At 37.5% G+C, this 19,076-nt stretch overlaps 1 protein-coding gene across 2 annotated transcripts; it reads left to right on the top strand.

Annotated features, from left to right (window-relative positions):
• The first annotated feature begins 25 nt into the window (after positions 1 to 25).
• zfand4 (zinc finger, AN1-type domain 4) lies at positions 26 to 18,743 on the top strand. Of its 2 annotated transcripts, none has more exons than XM_077197137.1 (10): positions 26 to 453; positions 1,531 to 1,831; positions 5,901 to 5,976; positions 6,755 to 6,822; positions 9,433 to 9,622; positions 10,631 to 10,775; positions 12,406 to 13,488; positions 14,388 to 14,433; positions 16,476 to 16,593; positions 17,705 to 18,743. In XM_077197137.1, the coding sequence occupies exons 2-10, from the start codon at positions 1,648 to 1,650 to the stop codon at positions 17,838 to 17,840; spliced, it is 2,046 nt and encodes a 681-aa protein (XP_077053252.1). In that variant the 5' UTR covers positions 26 to 453; positions 1,531 to 1,647; the 3' UTR covers positions 17,841 to 18,743. The 2 variants fall into 2 exon arrangements, with proteins under 2 accessions (XP_077053252.1, XP_077053253.1); XM_077197138.1 differs by having other exon boundaries at positions 37 to 206.
• The last annotated feature ends 333 nt before the right edge of the window (positions 18,744 to 19,076 follow it).

Raw genomic sequence — 19,076 nt, 5'->3', positions numbered from 1 at the left:
CTCTTTTTCTACAACGGCTAAAGACATTCGTTCTCTACATTGTCAATCAAGAACATCACAATAGGCTGACTCCTTTTCAGTTTTTTTGTATTATTTAATGGGGCCTTTGAGCCTCATAACATCGGAACAAAAGCAATTGTTCCTTCCTCGAAAAAAATAAGGAATCGTTTTGGCGTTTAGAAACGGGAAAGGTGGAGGAGGAATTGGTAAGCATCAACGGCATCCGCGAGTAGTTTGCTGGGCTGATTGTGCTGCTTTGCTAAAACCAGCTAGCCACTAAAACAAAAAAGCCACTTTTATTGTAAGTTTTTGTCGGATAACAGTTCAGAGACTGAAAAATCGGTTGCGTTTACCTTTAGTGGTAACTACCTAGCTTTTTGGCGTGTGTTGTGGCTGGTACTCTGATCCAGCTGTCCCTCCCTGCAGATCTCTGGTGATGCTGCTGCTGCCAAGGTAAGATGGCAAATAGATGTACGAAGCGATTATCTTAAGTCAAAAGACCGAGCTAGTCGACTGGACCTTTGGATACTTCATTTATTAGTCGACTCATGACGAGAATACTTTGGAAAAACATAATGTGCAGCTTTAAAGTCACTTTTGTGTTGTTTAGACTAATTGTAAATAAACATTCTCATAACAACCATTGTTCAACAGAAGTAAATGGGCATAAAGTGCTTATTCAGTGCTATAGATAGATAGGCATACACATGTTTGACAGACATTAAAATTATGGTTTTCTTTTTAATGTACATTAAGATATAATTTATTTCTGTGATGCAATGCTGAATTTTCAGCATCATTACTCCAGTCCTCAGTGTCACATGATCCTTCAGAAATCATTCTAATATGCTGATTTATTATCAATGTTGGAAACAGTTGTTCTTAATATTTGTTTATAACCTGTAAAAAAAAATCAGGATTATTTGATGAATTAAAAGTAAAAAAAAGAACAGCATTTATTGAAAATAAAAATATTTACAGTACCGTTCAAAAGTTTGGGGTTAGTAATTTTTTTCTTTTTGTTTTTTAAAGAAATTAACACTTTTATTCAGCAAGGATGTGTCAAATTAAAAAAAAGTGATAGTAAAGATTTCTATTGTTAGAAAAGATTTCTATTTTCAATAAATGCTGTTCTTTTTAACTTTTTATTCATCAATGAATCCTGAAAAAAGTATCATGGGTTCCAAAAAAATATTAAGCAGCAGATCTGTTTCCAACATTGATAATAGCTAAATAATAACTGTTGAAAATTCAGCTTTACATCATGGAAATAAATTATATTTTAAAGTATATTAAAATAGAAAACCATTATTTTAAATTGTAATAATATTTCACAATATTACTGGGTTTTTTCCCCCAGAATTTTTGATCAAATAAATGCAGGCTTGATGAGCATAAGAGACATCTTTCAAAAACATTAAAAACTCCAAACTTTTAACCAGTACTATATGTATGTATATACCAGAACATTCTTAAATGCACCAAGTCACATTCTTTGTATGCTAATAAAGAGATTGTGATTCTCCACAGCCCGAAGCTCCATGCATGATGTGTTCCTGCTGTGACAGAAGCAGCATCTCAGCCTTCACTCCTCCACCTTGGGCTGGGTTCATTATCGTCTCAACCTGAGCCCTGTCCTTTGCGGTAATGACTGACAAGAGAAACCCACCGTTTTTCAATGATGACAATGTAGGCGTGGTGCACTACAAGCTGCCCTTCAGCGAGACCATGGAGCTGTTCATTGAGACTTTGACAGGGACCTGCTTCCAGCTACGTGTCTCTCCATTTGAACAGGTTGTCTCTGTCAAGGCTAAGATTCAAAGATTGGAGGGTATGTGTCTTCTATTGTCATTACACAGCACGATGCTTTGATATAAAGGTGACATTGCACTTGATTGGACACCATGATTTTTGTCTCATGACGTTAGCATGTTTTCTATACGTTGTGCATTAATGTGACATACTATACTGTTTAAACTGCAATTTTCTTACTCCTAAATTATTAGTACCCTATACAGTACATGCTGTTTTATGAGCTCATATTTAAAGGGATAGTTCGCCCAAAAATTAAAATCTGTCATCATTTACTCACCTTCAAGTTGTTCCAAACCTGTTTGAATTTCTTTCTTCTGCTGAACACAAAACAAGATATTTTGAAGAAGGTCGGTAACCAAACAGTTAATGGGGACTTGACTGCCATAATATATTTTTATCTCCATAATATGGATGTCAATGGGGTCCATCAATTTTTTGGTTACCCATAATTTTCAAAATATCTTGGGTGGGTAAATGGGTAAATGATGACAAAATATTTATTTTTGTGGTGAAATATCCCTTTAATCAGGGATTGTGTCAAATATTTCGGCTTTGAAAACATTTTTATTGGTGACGCTACATGACCCTTCATCACATGATCCTTCGGAAATCATTGTAATATACTGATTTGGTGCTCAAGAAACATTTATTATTATTATCAATGTTGAAGATAGTTGTGGTGCTTAATATGTCTGGAAAAAGTGACATTTTATTTTTAGGATTCTTTCATGAATTAAAAGTGCAAAAGAATAGCATTTGAAACAGAATTTTTTATAACATTATAAATGTCTTTACTGTCACTTTTGATCCATTTAATGCATGCTTGCTGAATAAAAGTATTAATTCAAGTATTAATCTACAAAAAAAAAAAAAAAAAAATTCTTATTTACCCCAAACTTTTGAGTGATAGTCTTGGTTTGACCAGCAATTAAAATAGGGGGTGGTCATTTCATATTGTTGTAGGTTTTATTATTCTAATGACTTCAAAAGTTTTGGTTACATGTTATGCATTACAATATAACCACACATTCCATTCATCTGAAACAATCTTTATCCATTACAATCCTCCTCTATGTTAAGCTAAAGGGAAACATTTATGCATTGGAATAAGAAATGCACCTTTTTTTTCATGTTTCATGTTTGTTCTGATTTAGAGCTTCAGAAGAAATTGAGTCGTTTATTAACAACTGGCACAGTCAGTAATTGCGTTTGTGATCCGCCCATGCAGTTACAAAAACTGCCATTGTTATTACTCAGTAACTAAAGTTGCTGCTCCTCTAATGCATCACGTGGCATGGTTGAAAACAGCTTTGTTGGAACGAGAAATGTTAGTATTCTTTGAATGAAGAGCTCTTATTTGTTTTGGGGGCACAGCTAGTTTGTCTCTTACGGCTTGAGCATGAGCAAACATTGGGCTTAAAATTTAGGACTGAGAGTGCTTTGTTTATTTCATTTATCACCTGGTTGACTTGTAATTTTGAAATCAATGCGACAGAAAAAAAACCCAGATGGGACATTGCCATTCTAGACAACTGTTTTGTATATACATCAGTGGGTATTTAAACATGCCAGTCTTAAGTAGAGCTGGTTCTCCTCCCCAGATCACTCTGATGTGTTAGATAGCAGTACTTTCACCAGGTCTGCTCTCCCCTGCAGGAGTTAGCTTTATTAAAGATGAGTTTATCAGCCCTGTGGATTACAGGTGAGGATTGGCCTAGTTTCAGTTCTGCTATGGGCTTCTTTTGTGGCTAATCTTAGATTCACTATGCTTTGCATCTGGAGCAGAAATGACTGCCCTTTTCCAGGGATCAGTTCTATAGAAGCTTGTTTCCATCTCATTTTTTTAATTAAAAATCTTTATATCTCACAATTCTGACTTTTTTTTCCCTCAGAATTGCGATTTCTCGTAATTCTGACCTTTTAATCCGTAATTGCAAATTTATATCTTGCTGTTCTGACTTTTTTTTCTCTCAGAAGTGCAAATTTGTATCTCAATTCAGATTTTATTTCACGCAATTGCTAATTCTTTTCTCACATTTCTAACTTTTGTCTCAGAATTAACAAAATATGTATCTTGCAATTCTGACTATAAATCACAATTACGAGTTTATATTTCGCAATTCTGAGAATAAAGGTGAGAATTGTGAAATATAACTCCCAATTGTGAGAAATAAAGTCCCAATTTACCTTTACCGGAAACAAGCGTCCATAAGTCCAGTTTCAAAAAGAAGTAGGCCTATGAGACGGGTGTGTTGAGGAAATCCAGATTTTAATATGAAATGTTTTTTCAAACTTCTGATTAACATTAGACACATGGAGGTTGTGTATAGTTTAAAAAGCATGATTAGGCATGTCTCTAAACAGTGGGCAGGCCGCACACACACTAACCACTCTGACTGTCACACTCCTATCTAGAAAACTACCCCTTTTGGGAATGGATACCAGTTTTGTGTTGCATGGGTGCGTTCTGGTGTCTTATTACACTTTACACTCGATGGACACATCTATTCACTTAATCACTGGCCAGTGCAAAAATTTTAAGTGGTAAGCTTATCTTCATGTCCAGGTGCAACATTTGCATTCACGGCAATAATGACCTTGAAAAAGCTTGTTATAAAGCAATTTGATGTCTTTAAAGTGCTTTCTTGTGTTGTTATTTATTTCCTGACCACTGTGATATTTGCTAGATCTGGAGGTGACATGATTGTTTGTTATTTAGTGTACACAGGGGGGCAGATCTGAGTCGTATTTGTTCTGCTGCTGTCTGTTTCAGTATACACAGTTAAATGTTCCTTGGTTAAATTGGTCAGATGTGATGACTCAAACCTCTGGTTAAAGAACAATTGAACTAAATAGTTATGTCAACATTTCTATAAGATTCCCCATAATTAACAAACAATTGTTAGCTAAATAACATTAGTCATTCCCCACAATTATATTAACAACCACAATTGGTTAAACGTCCTCGGTTCTGTCTCACTCACTAGCTATAAATAAATGTGAGCATACTTCACATTTACCCTGATCCTTAAAACATACAGTACTGTTCAAGCGTTTGGGGTCAGTAAGACTTTTTTAGAGAGAGAGAGAGAGAGAGAGAGAGAGAGAGAGAGAGAGAGAGAGAGAGAGAGAGAGAGAGAGAGAGAGAGAGAGAGAGAGAGAGAGAGAGAGACAAAGAGAGAGAGAGAGAGAGAGAGAATTCAGCGAGGAACCATTCAATTGATGAAAAGTGTATGAATATTGGAGTGTGGCTGTTGAAAAATCAGCTTTGCCATAGCAGGAATAAATTACTTTCGAATATATATATATATTAAAATGTGAAGTTTTTACTGTATTTTTGATCAAATAAAGGCAGCCTTGGTGAGTATGAGACTCAAATCTTACTGACCCCAAACGTTTGAACGTAAGTTTACATTGTAAATCTCAAAGGGAAAAAATGACTCTGTAATGAAAGGTCAGTAATCATATATCCTTATGTTCGTCTAAATTTCTCTTTCTAATATCTCTTAAAATGGGGATGGAAGCTGTCAAGCTCTACAAAGTGCAGAAAATTGGTCCATATGAATTTTTGTTGAACGCGGTATCATTGAATGGCTGTAACTCTCAAATCTAATTCTGCATTTGGTCAACAGTTTACAGTTGAGCAGTCACGATATGCAGTCCCCCCCCCCCTTAACAAAAGGCCTCTATATTGAACTAAAAGGACATATTTTAGTTATCCTTGAAATCTCTGCCTGTCTAAAAAAACGTTTGTGACTACTCAAGGGTGTGAAAGGTCTGAATGCCACCGGACATTGATTTATATTACAGATAAGATTTCAATGGCCAGATGTTATTTTCTGTGCCTTTTCTGTACTCTTATTTCCCTCAAATGATTGCAGTTCACAAACATTGCATTTGGTCAACCATTAACTGCAATCAGATGTTCCCCTCATGCTCCTGTTCTTTTTTTAGTTTGTCTTTTGTTTGTTCTTTTGTTAGATGTGCTGTTAGATGCTGTAATTGCTTGTTGAATGTTTGTTATAGTTTGCTTTATAAAAAAGATGTCTATGCATGTCTATCTTACGACATCTGTTTGGTCACAGGCATCCCGGTCTCTCAGCAGCATTTGATCTGGAATGGTATGGAGCTTGAAGATGAGTACTGCTTACATGATTACAGGTGAGTTTTCAAACTGTTTTCCAGCTTTACAAAACAGGATCCAGGATTTTATATTACGAGAAGCTCAACTACCGCATGTTCCAATGAATCTGCCAAGTTGCATTTTGAAAAATGAAATTATAATGATTTAATCACCCTAGGTCGTTCTAAACCCTGTCTTCTTTTGTGGTACACAAACTGAGATGTTTTGTTGAATGTCCTAGCTGTTTTTACCTGTGAAATGAAAGCATATTTTGACCCAGCCAGCACAAAGGTATCATAAAAGTAGTCCATATTACTCATGCTCTATATTCGACGTCTTCTGAAGCCATACGATTGCTTTGTGTGAGGAACATTTAAGTCGTTATTCGCGGAAAACCTCTCCGCCACGGCTCTCGAATCTTATTTGCTCTTGAACGGCTTGTACGTTCTTCAAAAAACATCTCCTTTAATGTTCCATAAAAGAAATAAAACCATATGAAAGGGTTTGTATAAACATGAAGGTGAGTAAATAATGACAGCATTTGCATTTTGGGTGAGCTATTCCTTTAAATGCAGCCACTTCTCTCAAGAGCAGACTGGCTCAGTCTGGAGGTCACAGATGGTGGATTTGTCAGAAATTCTTCTCAGTTAATGTTCCACATGGAGGCTTTCTTGGAAGATATTGTGTGGCTGGATGGCATTGTGCTTCAAATGTTAAGTGAAGCAAATATTTATAAAGGCAGAATTGTACAGACTGTAGCGGTTTTTGTTATGCTGCTGCTGCATGCTCTGAGTTTTCCTATGCTTGTGTTTTCAGCATTACAGAGGGCTGCACTCTCAAGCTGGTGCTCGCCATGAGGGGAGGGCCTGTAAACACCAGACGAGGTGCGTTTCCACCTCCGACTGGGATTTTCACAGTTGAAGTGTGTTAACCCTGTCGTTCTGAAACCCAGGTTTATGTAACCCTGATTCCTGGCTGTCACACTGTTTATAGTAATTTACCCTGGGTTAGTAACTCATCCTGAGTGATTTCTTTCGAAAACCCCAGACTTACATATATTTGAGTTTAATAACATTGAACTCTGTGAAAAGATCATAAATCTGCTCTGGTTGCAGCAATTCTGTTTTTGTCAAACAGCGCCCCCATGAGTCGCTGTAGAGTACTTGTTACTGTCGTAAACAGCCTACCACTCACGCAGAGCGTCTCTGATGGCTTATAAATAAATTACAAGTAAATAGCCTATAGCCTAGGCCTACTGTATAATTTCATTTGTGTTTTTTGAGTGTAATGTAAACATTACAAAATGCCAGATGACATCAATAAAGTTACATGTACGTTGCATTATTTCGTAACAATGTCCGTTATGATGTTGTTAGATATGATTATTGCAATTTTGAAAATCGATTTGCATTATAGCCTGAGGCAAGACACTTTCACCAGAAAAATAAACAAACATGACTATCAGCCTGCAGACATTAGGATAGTCAACCTGAAAGATTATTTATTATAACCGTTTATTATAACCATCTTAAACTAGCATGTTAGTGTTTAACGTTACTAGCTACCAGATTGATAATTCGCTACTCTACTAGCATTAGTACTTGATTCATCAAGATAAATGGAGGACCAGATAGATTCCATAACATGGCCAGCCATGTTATTCACATTCAGCCTTTTACATTTCACGCGGTAGTCAGCTCCCTGACTCCCTGATTTATTTATAAATGTATAAACACTTTATAGATGACTGACTGCTGCGCTTGTGACAGGGTGAATGTTACTGAAAGAATGAGGATAGAGAGAGAGAGAGAGAGACGGTCGCGCGCGCGCGCACTCTCACCGTCTTCAGACCATCTTGCTGCTCTCCCTCCAATATTGATCCTCGTCCGGCCTTTTAATTTGTCACTCTCCCTTTTTCTTCTTTTAGTCTCCTCTGACAAAACTTTTGCCTTCTTCCATTTAGTTGTTGTTTCGGCCATGACAACAACATAAGACGGATATAAAACGCTAGTTGGGCTCTCACGTCAGAATTTGAGGAAGTGGGGGAAGTGACGTATGCCGTAAAGCAGTCGAATTTTGTAGTTCTTTTTGTGCTCTGGTTCCTAACCGAAACCCGAAGTTACATAGTGCCAGTAAAAGCGATACAGACACCGTCAGGCTACGGCAGACGTGTCATTCAACCTATTGTAAGTCGATGTACCATCTCAAGGGTCTTGGAAATATATAACGAAGGTTGAAAAACTACATAGTGTCCCTTTAACTCTATAAAACTGTATGTATCATATTTGAATCATTGCTTTCTAAGGCTTCTGCATCTTTAACATGATCAATACCTTGCCCAGAAAACTATCTACCCCCTGGAGGGTTAAATAATGACTTTAGGAAGTAGAAGGACTTTTAAGAGTTGCAATGTAACGGAAGTAGTGTCAGATAATTTTTTTCGTATTGTGACGTACATTCGAGAAATGAAAAAATTGTTGAGTGGAACTTGGTTCTGTCCATCAGTTGTTGAATGGATGACGATAGATGATGATCTGAATGGAAACTTTCAGTCAATTTTCAGAAAGCGGTGGGGTTTAAACTGACTAAATGAGAGAGAGTAGTTTTTCATTAGATTTAAAAAATAAATAAAACATATATATATATATATATATATATATATATATATATATATATATATCTCAGTATACACAGAGGTGTAAAGTCCAGGGGTCAGAAAGTAAAAGTCCCACAATATGTTTATTGTACCCATGAACTCAGCCAGCTGATTTCACTAATTAGTTCAATCTCCTGGCTGAAAAACTGTGCTAATTAGCAAATCAAGGTGAGTGGAAAAAAATACTGAGGGAGACTTTTACTTTCTGAACCTGGACACCTCTATATATATATATATATATATATATATATATATATTTATCCTTTATTGGCACTGAAATGTACCACAAAGAAAAAGAAAAAAAGTTTCCATTATGAACAAAAAAGTTGCTTCAAAGATGCATTAGCCTGATATATAAATTATGGTAAAAAATACATATGCAAAATATATTTAATATGTTTAATCTAATAAATATATTTATATATATGTGTGTGTATAAATATTATATATATTGTTTGATTTGATTTTTCAGTTTCTAATCTTCTATTCTCTATTGTGTTTTTCTTTAACTATTTTTTTGTATGTCAGGATTTAAAGAGTTAATCTTTAAAAAATATACTACAAATATATTACAATCTATTCAACACTCGTGTGTTTGGCAATGATTGGCTTTGGAAAGTCTTGACTAGTGCTACTGCAGTACAGGGCTGCAGCAGTTCCGTGAAAACTGGGTTTGTTGCAACTTTCTAATCCTTCCTATGTGCCACTATGCAATGGTTTTAAGGTCAAAAACAAAAGCTGCTCATTACCATTCCAGGAGGTGTGCAGGCACACAGTTAGTTAACAATCTGATATTGATTTGTATGACCTGCATCCTGTTTCTTCTCGTTACCTGCAGTGACAGTGACAGATGACTCTGCGAGGGATATCGCTGACTGCCTTGATGCAGGGAGAGAGGAGATGTGGGAAAAGTCTCTGCCTAACAAACAGGTCACCTTCCTGGTGTACCGTGAGGGAGATCAGCTCAATTTCTTCCGAGTGGTGGATAGGGGAGATGGAGCGCTCACACCTGTGTCTGAATCATTGAGGTCAGTTCCAAAGAAGAGAAGTTACTTGCCAAGAGGAACACACTGCACCCTGGTTCCCTTTTTTTTGATGAAAGCAGATGTATCAGAGCTACAGTTTTCCTGTGTCATACTAATGTGTTTACTAATGAATACATGCATCAGCATTTACTGGGAAACTTCACAGTCTGTTAGTGTTAAGTCTGCATAATTAGCATCACCAAATGGACTATTTTTCCCAAATTAATAATTTAAAGCGCCCCTTTTCCAAATATTACCTTACATGCAGTGTGTAATATACCTGTTTGTGAATGTAAAAGGTCTGCAAAGTTGTAAAGATAAAATTGCACGACATATAAAGTTATTGTTTCCTAAAAGAAAGAATCATTTCTGAACTGGCGAAACGAGTGGTCAGTAATTCCAGTCACACTTTCTGTTACATACCTAAGTAACAATTAACAAATTTGCGTAATGCCAGGCTATGGGCTTCATTGGCTGCCCGTGAACAACGTCTACTTTGACCCGCCCTCAAATACTGTAGTTGTAGCTGAGGCCTGGAAGAGTTTGGTTCGTGCTGTCGACTATTTTTAGTGCTGAGAATCCACTTTGCATGCACTTCTAAAGGATGAGGACTCGCACTGAAATTGATACGGAAAAACTGATGCCATCGTTTCTGTTCGTATCACTGTGTATGCAAGTGCTGAGGAAGCCTCCGGAGCTGAAATTCAAATGTGATAATAGGAGTTTAGTTTCTGACAAGTGGTAGACCAATCATATCAGACTGGGCCATCTGACCAATCAGAGTAGAGTAAGCTCACTGAAAGAAGGGGTTTAGAGAGACCGAGCCAGACTCTTTGAGAAATTAAGTCATGTACAATGTATATAATAAGTAAATGTCTTTGATGCATTTAAACCTATTGTAGAAGGTTATGCTTTAAAATAGCATAATAGGGGTACTTTAATAAAACTGAAGAATTTAATCTTTAGCAAATCTCAAATCTAAGAGTTCCTCCTTGTATGTGCTTGTTTCAGCGGCGCCTCGGTACACAATGTGTACAAGGACGAGGAGGAATCAGAGAGTGCATCTTCAGAACAGCAGACTCTGGAGAACACTATCACAATGAGCAAGATGAAGCTGCTCAAGGCCAAGATGGAGAATATGAACCTTAACAAAAAGGTAACAAAATAGGCAGACTAGAAGTGCTATTCATCTTTCTTTTTTCCTCCTCCACATATTCTAGCAATATCTTTTTATCCTCAAGTGCATGAACCTTCTTAGAGTCAAACACATCTGATTAGATTTGTCAGTGGAGTAGTATGGAAGTGTGCGCAGTTCTCCAGCTGGCTTGAGGGAGTGTCGCCCATCCCACGCTGCGTCTGATTTACTGGCGCAGTAATAACCACAAGCTCAGCAGATTGGCATATGAAGTTAATTATTCACATTCAAATATGCATAGTTGTCAGTAGACATGTCTTAGGCGCAGATATTTGTTTTTATCTGTCTAGGAAACCTTTGCTGATATTGCTAACACTTGTAGCGTAGTTGATAAGTTTGCATGTTTATGTACTGTATGCATTGCTCCTGTCAACATAATTTTTTTAATGTATTATGAGGTGTAACATGAAGCACATTTTAATTGGTTACAGTTACAAGCAATATCGCAACTTGACACATTAGTTAGGATTCAACTGATGTGCTATATTTAATTTCACAACATGACTAAATGTGTGTACAAAAATAAATCAGAGCTATCCATTTTAACAATAATTTATTAATATTTTATAAATAAACTAATATTAATTGTAATCATTTTATTTGATTAATTTATTGTAAAATTTATATTAATCAGAGGTGTCAAGTTCAGGTTCAGAAAGTAAAATTCCTCCTCAATAATTTTGTTCCAATCACCTGGATTTGCTAATTAGCAGTTTTTCAGCCCGGAGATAGAACTAATTAGTGAAATCAATTGGCTGAGTTAATGGGTAGAATAAACATATAGCAGGACTTTTACTTTCTGACCCCTGGAATTGACACCTCTGATATTAATATGATGTTAATTAACATGATTTTGTACAGTTTTGAGTCTTTTGTTGAGTTATTTTTGCTCTGATGCCAGACTTTAAGTTCCAAAAGTGTTTATATTACTGAATTCACAGGATTATCCAGTAATAGGCATTTCCACAGTTATTATAATATGAACTATTTTTAGGGATGCGCAATATATTTGTGCCATCTTGGTTATCAGTCAATATTCCAGTTTTTATTATTGGTATTGGATATTTAATTGTGCATGCTCATGGCACTACATTGAGATTTCCATTGCTATCTTTTAACCTTGAAAAACACTAATAATTTCATAACACTCTCAAATGTTATCTTTAGCAAATCTCAAAAATCAATGGGCATTTTCAAACTGTACATTATAATGTTCTGCTGCATACATTCACATGTACCATTTATAGCAGTTGATTTTCGTTTTTAGTGTTTCATTTTTAATTTATTTAGACAAAATTAAAACATTTAAGACATTTAATATCTGCTACTGTTTATTGGCCATAACTAAAAATGTATTATTGGCTAATCTGTATTGCCCAGAATTTTAATGATGCATTGCAAATTTGTTCATTAAATTGCTTTGAAAAATGACTTTAAATGTGAGATATTTTTACAGTGGCTCACTCCCCTATAAAAGATTTTGGTCATACCGCCCACTCTTGATCAGAAAGTAATGCATATCAGATCTTCTCTGTTTATGTGCCGCCTTTGGCATGAAATGTGTGTGATTGTTTTCTTGTGTCTTTGTCAGCCCAAGAAGACTGCTAAATTAAAAGTCAGACCTCCAGTGGGTCCGCGGCCCTGCAGCGGTTCGTTTGGCTCTTCCCGACACCACCGAATGTTTCGTGTCCTTCCTCAGATAGGCCACTTCTCGTCAACTCTTCTACCTCCGATCGGAAATCAGCAGCAACCTGCAGTTTCATCCCCTGCTGCTGGCACCTCCCGCCAAGCATTCGCATCTCTCTCAAGTCCCACTTCCTCAAGCCGTGCTCATCCTTCCTCTACAGCTTCAGGCATATATATGCTTCAGGCTGAGGAACCATGGGATAATCCAGTGCCCAGGAAGATCAGACTCACTCCCAAAGTGTCCAGACTGGATATGAGAGGGCCTAAAGTCATGCGAGACTGCGTGTACCCACCTGTATCTCTTCTGGCCAGCCCTGGAGTTCAGGATGAGGTGGATCTCCAGAGTGACAGGTTTACGGTAACCGAGAACTCTGCTGTAATGGAGCCGCCCAAAGCTGTTCCCTTCAGCCTTCCCGAGCCCCTGAGCCTGGACCTGTCCTCTCAGCGTGAGCAAGGTCTGAACTCTATAACTCTGCCGGAACCCAACACCGCTACTCCTGTTCTTTCACAAGCCATCAACTCAAACTGGAGGCTGGCATCCCAACCTGACCTACACTTCGCCGGTGACCCCCTCGCTCCTCCTCACATACCGCAGCACTTTGAGTTTACGGGTTCCACCATGCAGCCCAGTCCAACCCATGCTCTCCTCAGAACTAGCAACAGCCCATCGCTTCAGGTCGGCTCCCCCTCACGGACCACATCTGTATGTGGGCTCGAAGTCGACAAGCGCTCAGAAGTGATTTCCAAAAGCGAGGCCCGAAATATTACAAAGATGGCCAATAAAGCAACTAAAGAGCCATTGGGCACGGTAAGCAACGCAGAGCTTCTGGCCTCCTTGGCGAGCAGTGGAGGTCAAGAGGCCTTGGCTGGACCGTATTCTCTGGGCAGGTTATGCGCTACACCCGCCCCCCTGCCAACAAACATCCATCTGTTGCAGGAAGACCTGCTGAGAAGGATCTCCCCCCTACAGAGAACAGCTGGCTACACGGTGAGTATGCAACCTTGACTTCTGCTTCTGATTTTACAGATCTCCCCTTTTATACTGCTGATGTTCATTTGATCTCAGTTGGTTGCAAGGAGAAACGATGTTTACTTTATCTCAATATTACTTGTGAATGCTGTCATGCAAATAAATGCTACTAGTAGAGCGTGTGTCCTGTCACGAAAAGGCGCTTGCTGCACATTATAAAGCGTGATTCTTTCGTTTAGGCATTTCAGCTAATGAGAATATTGTTATAACAATCTCACAAGCGCTTTATAATGCAAAATCTTGTCGAAATTGGTATGAGGATTGTGAAATTGTAGTGTTTAAAATTTGGATATCATAACCTTATATCCAGCTAAACACATTTGATATATATCAATATCGTATAAGGTTTTGTCATATCATACATGTATTGTCAGGTCATGGTGTTGATATCGTGTTTATACTGTGTTAAATAATCATGTTTACAATATTGACCAAAATAAGTGAGCAATTTTACAAGCAATTTTGCAACTTGATACATTAGTTAACTTATGTGCTATATTTTATTTAACTGTTTTGTTCAAACGTGACATGAGTGTGTGTACATTAAGAATTCAGAGCTATCCATTTGAATAATTTATTAATATTATTTTATTTAAATAATTTATATTTTGATTCATTTATTGTAAAATTAATTTTAATATTAATTTTCTTTAACTCAAAATGACATGCAAATGCTGTGGTGCAAATTAATAATACTAGTAGAGCATGTATCCTGTCACCAAAGACGCTTGCTGCACATTGTACACCATGCAAGACAGATTACAAGTGTGATTCATTAGTTTTGGCATTTCAACTAATGAATATAGTGCCGCAACAATCTCACAAAAGCTTTATCACACAAAATCTTGTCGTTGCAGCCGTCAAGCTCATCAAGCGGCCTCTCCAGTTCAATAAAGAGATTAGGTGAGTGGCTTGACTTAAACAGTGTGTGTAAAACGAACCATTCAGAACACCATCTTACAGTGCTGCCCCATGTCACGGAGAAACTTTTTATTGTTGAGAGTAATGATTTCGTGGCAAGCCTTGGCCATTTGTTACACTTTTTCCACTCTTCACTGCTTAATTTTTACGCTTGTCTTCCTCAGGCTTGTGAAACCCATTTGTGAATCCACAGTCCACTGCTTTATTGTCATGCTGCACATGTCACTTGTTTGGGAAACGTCTGAGTTCATAGCTGCCTTCGTCCTAGTTCAGTATGAGTGTTCAACTTGGATTAAGTTTGTGATTTAGGGGGCCAGTATTTTGAAAATTCATGATACACCCTACCGTTCATTCAGATTGATTTTCACAGGATACATTAAATAGATGAAAAGTGACAGTAAAGACATTTAGAATGTCACAACTCTTGTCAAGATTGAGAATAAGGCCCCGTTCACACCGCAAGTCCTAATGCTCAATTCTGATTTTTTGCTCAGAATCCGATTTTTTGATTGGCTGTTCACATTACCTTTTAAAATGTGACCTATATCTGATTGCAGTGTGAACTGTTTGAGGTTTCAAACTAACCGGCATGCGCAAAAGTACAATAACAATGACATCAGACGCAGCACGCGGTTGCACTAAAGTTCGGGAGGTTATGGAGGAAGTAAGCATATTCGCATTTATTTCATAATGTTTGTGTAATGGAAACTTTTGCGGGTTTATGGTTGCAAATTCACTACAGAGATCTGTGTGGATGCATAGACGAAGCCAGGAGTGGTGGGAATATGACGTGAATAGTTTCACTGAGACGCTGTTCTCCTGTGTCCCCGTTCTTCCATTTCGTGTGCAATTTTTTCAAAAACGGAGCGGTTACGGTAGGTCCTTCTAGCTTGAATTGAAGTATCTCCCCATATACTACTTAGATCTAACACCTCACTCTCATTGAATCGCTTCATCGCTGTTCTCCATATCTAGTCAAGTTTTTAATGTTAGGCTACTGTCTGTGTTTGTTGTGTCTAGGGCTTCGCCGGCGCATAATTGTGACAAATGTCGACGTAGATTGACGTAAAAGTCGCATCAAATCCGCCTTGATTGTTCACACTGCGGCCGCATTGAAAAAAATCAGATCTGGGTCTGATTCAGGACCACATATGTATGTGGTCTAAATCTGATTTGAAAAAATCAGATCTGGGCTAGATTTGAGTGTTCACACTACCTCTGAAGAAGTCTGACCTGGTCACTTGACCCCAAAAAAATCAGATTTGGGCCACTTTTGCCTGCAGTGTGAACGGGGCCTAAGAAATGCTTCTTGAGCAGCAAATCAGCACATCGGTCGATGAATTCATCTGATCAATATATCAGTCTATCTTTAATGATCATTTCCTGGAGGTCAGGAGGTGTATTTTAAATGAGCCCAGCAATAGACTGTAAGGCTTTTAAATAATCACCAGCATAACAGCTGACTGGAATCATAAAAGGGGAAATGTACACCACAACTCAGTCGCATAGATAAATATTCACATGATCACACGTTTACAAAAGCATGCATGCGAAATTACACACAAAATAGAAGCACATCTTCACTCAGACGTTTGATGCTTAGAGAGACTTCCTGATTGTGCACTTAGGAGCCTGGATGATGTTTTTGCAACAGGTGGTGCTGATACATTTGGGAAATGTTCCCTGACATTTTACCGCCAGTGTTTCAGAGCATCTGACTGTTCTGTCGCATCTCAGATTGTCACTGGCTCGAAAATGCAACAGTAATGGCAAATAACAGAATTGATAGACCAGCAAGTACATGACTGGAAATCCAATCTCATGCCCCAGTGCTTGGTACGATTTTGTCACAATGTGTGCCTTTCTGTAGATTCTTATCGTTGTGACTTGTGTAGAAATAACCTGGGAGGTTTTGAAGGTACATGGGTAGTTTTTCCCCTTTGAATCCATATTTTATAGGTGTTGTGATTGCCTCTCTTGGTCAATTCCGGTCATTGTCTGTGTATGTGTAAATGTTGTTTTAGGCACTTCAACACATCACTTGCCCCCGGTGAAGGCACCCACTGGAACAAAGAAAAAGAGTTCAAAGCACTGCTTCCTGTGTGGGAAGAAGACTGGTTTAGCCACCAGCTATGAATGCAGGTACAGTGCATTCTCTCTATTTATCCCAATGTATGATTTTTTTATTTCTTTACAAGAGGGTAGTTAATGTGTATCTGCAATCTTAAACGGAGGTATGCACTTCATTTGGAGTGTTTGCACTTGACATAGCAAGACCGAGCTATTTCTGTTCAGAGGTGACAGTAGTTCTCATAAATGTCATACATCAGTATTGCTGATAACACCATCTGTGACTTCAGTTTCTCTCTGTTGACGTAAAGCTTTGAATGAGGCAAAGTCTTATATGATGCATCTTTGGAAAGGACTAATTAGAAAGCTGTGCTTGTTATTCTCTCCTGCACGGTATAGAATCCATCCAGCTAAACTGATTAAAAATTAAAAAGGGCTTTCTTTTCAACCAGACTGATTTGTTTGTTCATAGCAGGGCTGTAGCTGCCAACTCTCACGCATTCACCATGAGACTCACTCAATTGATCCTTTTCACACGCACTCACGCCACATCCATTTTCTCCAACTGAGAAAAATTGCAAAGCAAAGAGGACACTGACACCGTGACAGACAAGATAGAGCAGGTTACTTTTGATATGAAACCAATTTTCAGCTCTCAGATCCTGAGATTATGTGAATTTTATTACGAAATTCAAACAATAAATACCGTTTTGGCGCTTTGTGTGACTTGACAGATAGCTAGCACCTGGCGGCACGTGAACCGGTAATCTACCAATAGTCTACCAGTCATATATATATATATATATATATATATATTACATATAATCAGTTACTACCCAATTTACTACCCAGCACTGAATATATATATGTTTTGATTTTATAGCAAAATAATGCTATATATTGTTTTACAGATATCTGTAAAACAATATATAGCATTATTTTGTCAAGATTCTGTTTTTTATGCTGGGTTTCTAAGAATTAAGCTACATGATCTCTGTGTGGGATGTTTAGAAACAATTCCACTTGGTCCCTCTTTGAGCTTTGTTCTGTATAGTTTTCTAACAGCTTTAGTTCCATTCTGAAAATCAATGAACATCCGGATGGATGTCCGGATGGATCCAAACACCATTTACTCAGCTGATTATTGCAGTTCTCATAAAGATATGTTTATTTTTTGTCTAAGGTGTGGCAACATCTTCTGTTCCATGCACCGCTACTCTGAGACCCACGACTGCACCTATGACTACAAAAGCGCAGGCCGGCGCTTTCTACAGGAGACCAACCCCATCATAAGTGCGCCAAAGCTGCCCAAAATATGAAGGCACTGCATGGGTGAGAGAAAAAGAGACGTGATATCCATCAACTATTAAAAGAGTGAAAAACCTTGATCACCAATCTGTGCTTATATCACCATGTTTGCTTAAAAATATAGTAGTTAAAAAAAAAGAAGGGAAAAACAGTGCTCACTCATTAGCCGTTGCCTTGGAAAACACACCTATGTTTGCTGTCTGTAAATTACTTCCTGCAACAAAAATATAAATAAATACAAAACCCTGCATGTAAATAGTTTTTAAAAAACATTTCTATCGTACGAACAAACTTTTAAAAATAAGTCAAATGCTTTTAAATAAGCAAAATACACAACAACGTATATCTGCATATGTTTTTCTGTGTGTTTTATTTTTTTTAAATAGAACCAACAATTACTTTTCATGACAAGTCTTGCAGAGATGCACTTTAGTAATGAAAATATCTCTTGTGGAGATTAGGTTCTGTATTGGGGTTGGGGGGGCTGGCTTGAACTATGTGCCGTTTGTTTTTTGTAAGTTTCCTATTAGAACTTTCTTATATTTCTGAGACATTACTCCTCTGTCCAGTAGCACTCTACCAAACATGGAACTTATCATGGAAAATGCCAAGCACTGTGTACTCGCATTATAAAAAGACTGTTTAACCTTGATTCACTTTTGAAGTATATATGAAGTATATATAGGCTCAATCAGCCGTACACACTACGCTATGCAGTTTGACCATGTAGCATTCTAAACCAACTTTACAAGGGCTTGGCATAATAAGATGTGAACAGTTGACTGGTTGCCATGATGAACGATTCTTTTTGTACCTTATTAATTAAAAAGCTGCTCAGAAGGCAGCTGTTGTTATTTGCATTTTTCTGTAATTGTAAGTTGATGAGCCTAATAAAATATCCTTGTTTCCTTTGATTTTTTTTCTTTACTGTATTGAGTTCTGTTGTGTTTTTATCTACTGTATCTTTCACGCCTTCTTAACATTGCATTGAGGTGTTTGTGATTCCATGTACTAGAATGAGTATATTACTATTATAGTACTAGAAGTTGTGATCATACTTCTACTAGTATGAACCCATTTCACATTACATGAGTACAGTTTCTTGACTGAGTAGCTAAACCACTTCTGAACTACTTAAAGCTGTCCTATTATGATTTTTTACGTTTTCAACTTTTAGTGTGTAATGTGGCTGTTTGAGCATGAGAAAGATCTGTAAAGTTACAAAGCATTAAGTCCACAACAAAGGG

This window comes from Siphateles boraxobius, unplaced genomic scaffold (genome assembly GCF_051911475.1).
Source record: "Siphateles boraxobius isolate OS27281-9 unplaced genomic scaffold, OSU_SipBor_1 37, whole genome shotgun sequence".
NCBI classification, from domain to species: domain Eukaryota; kingdom Metazoa; phylum Chordata; class Actinopteri; order Cypriniformes; family Leuciscidae; genus Siphateles; species Siphateles boraxobius.
The sequence above is the reverse complement of the archived record's forward strand: the minus strand, read 5'-3'. Positions and strand labels throughout refer to the sequence as shown.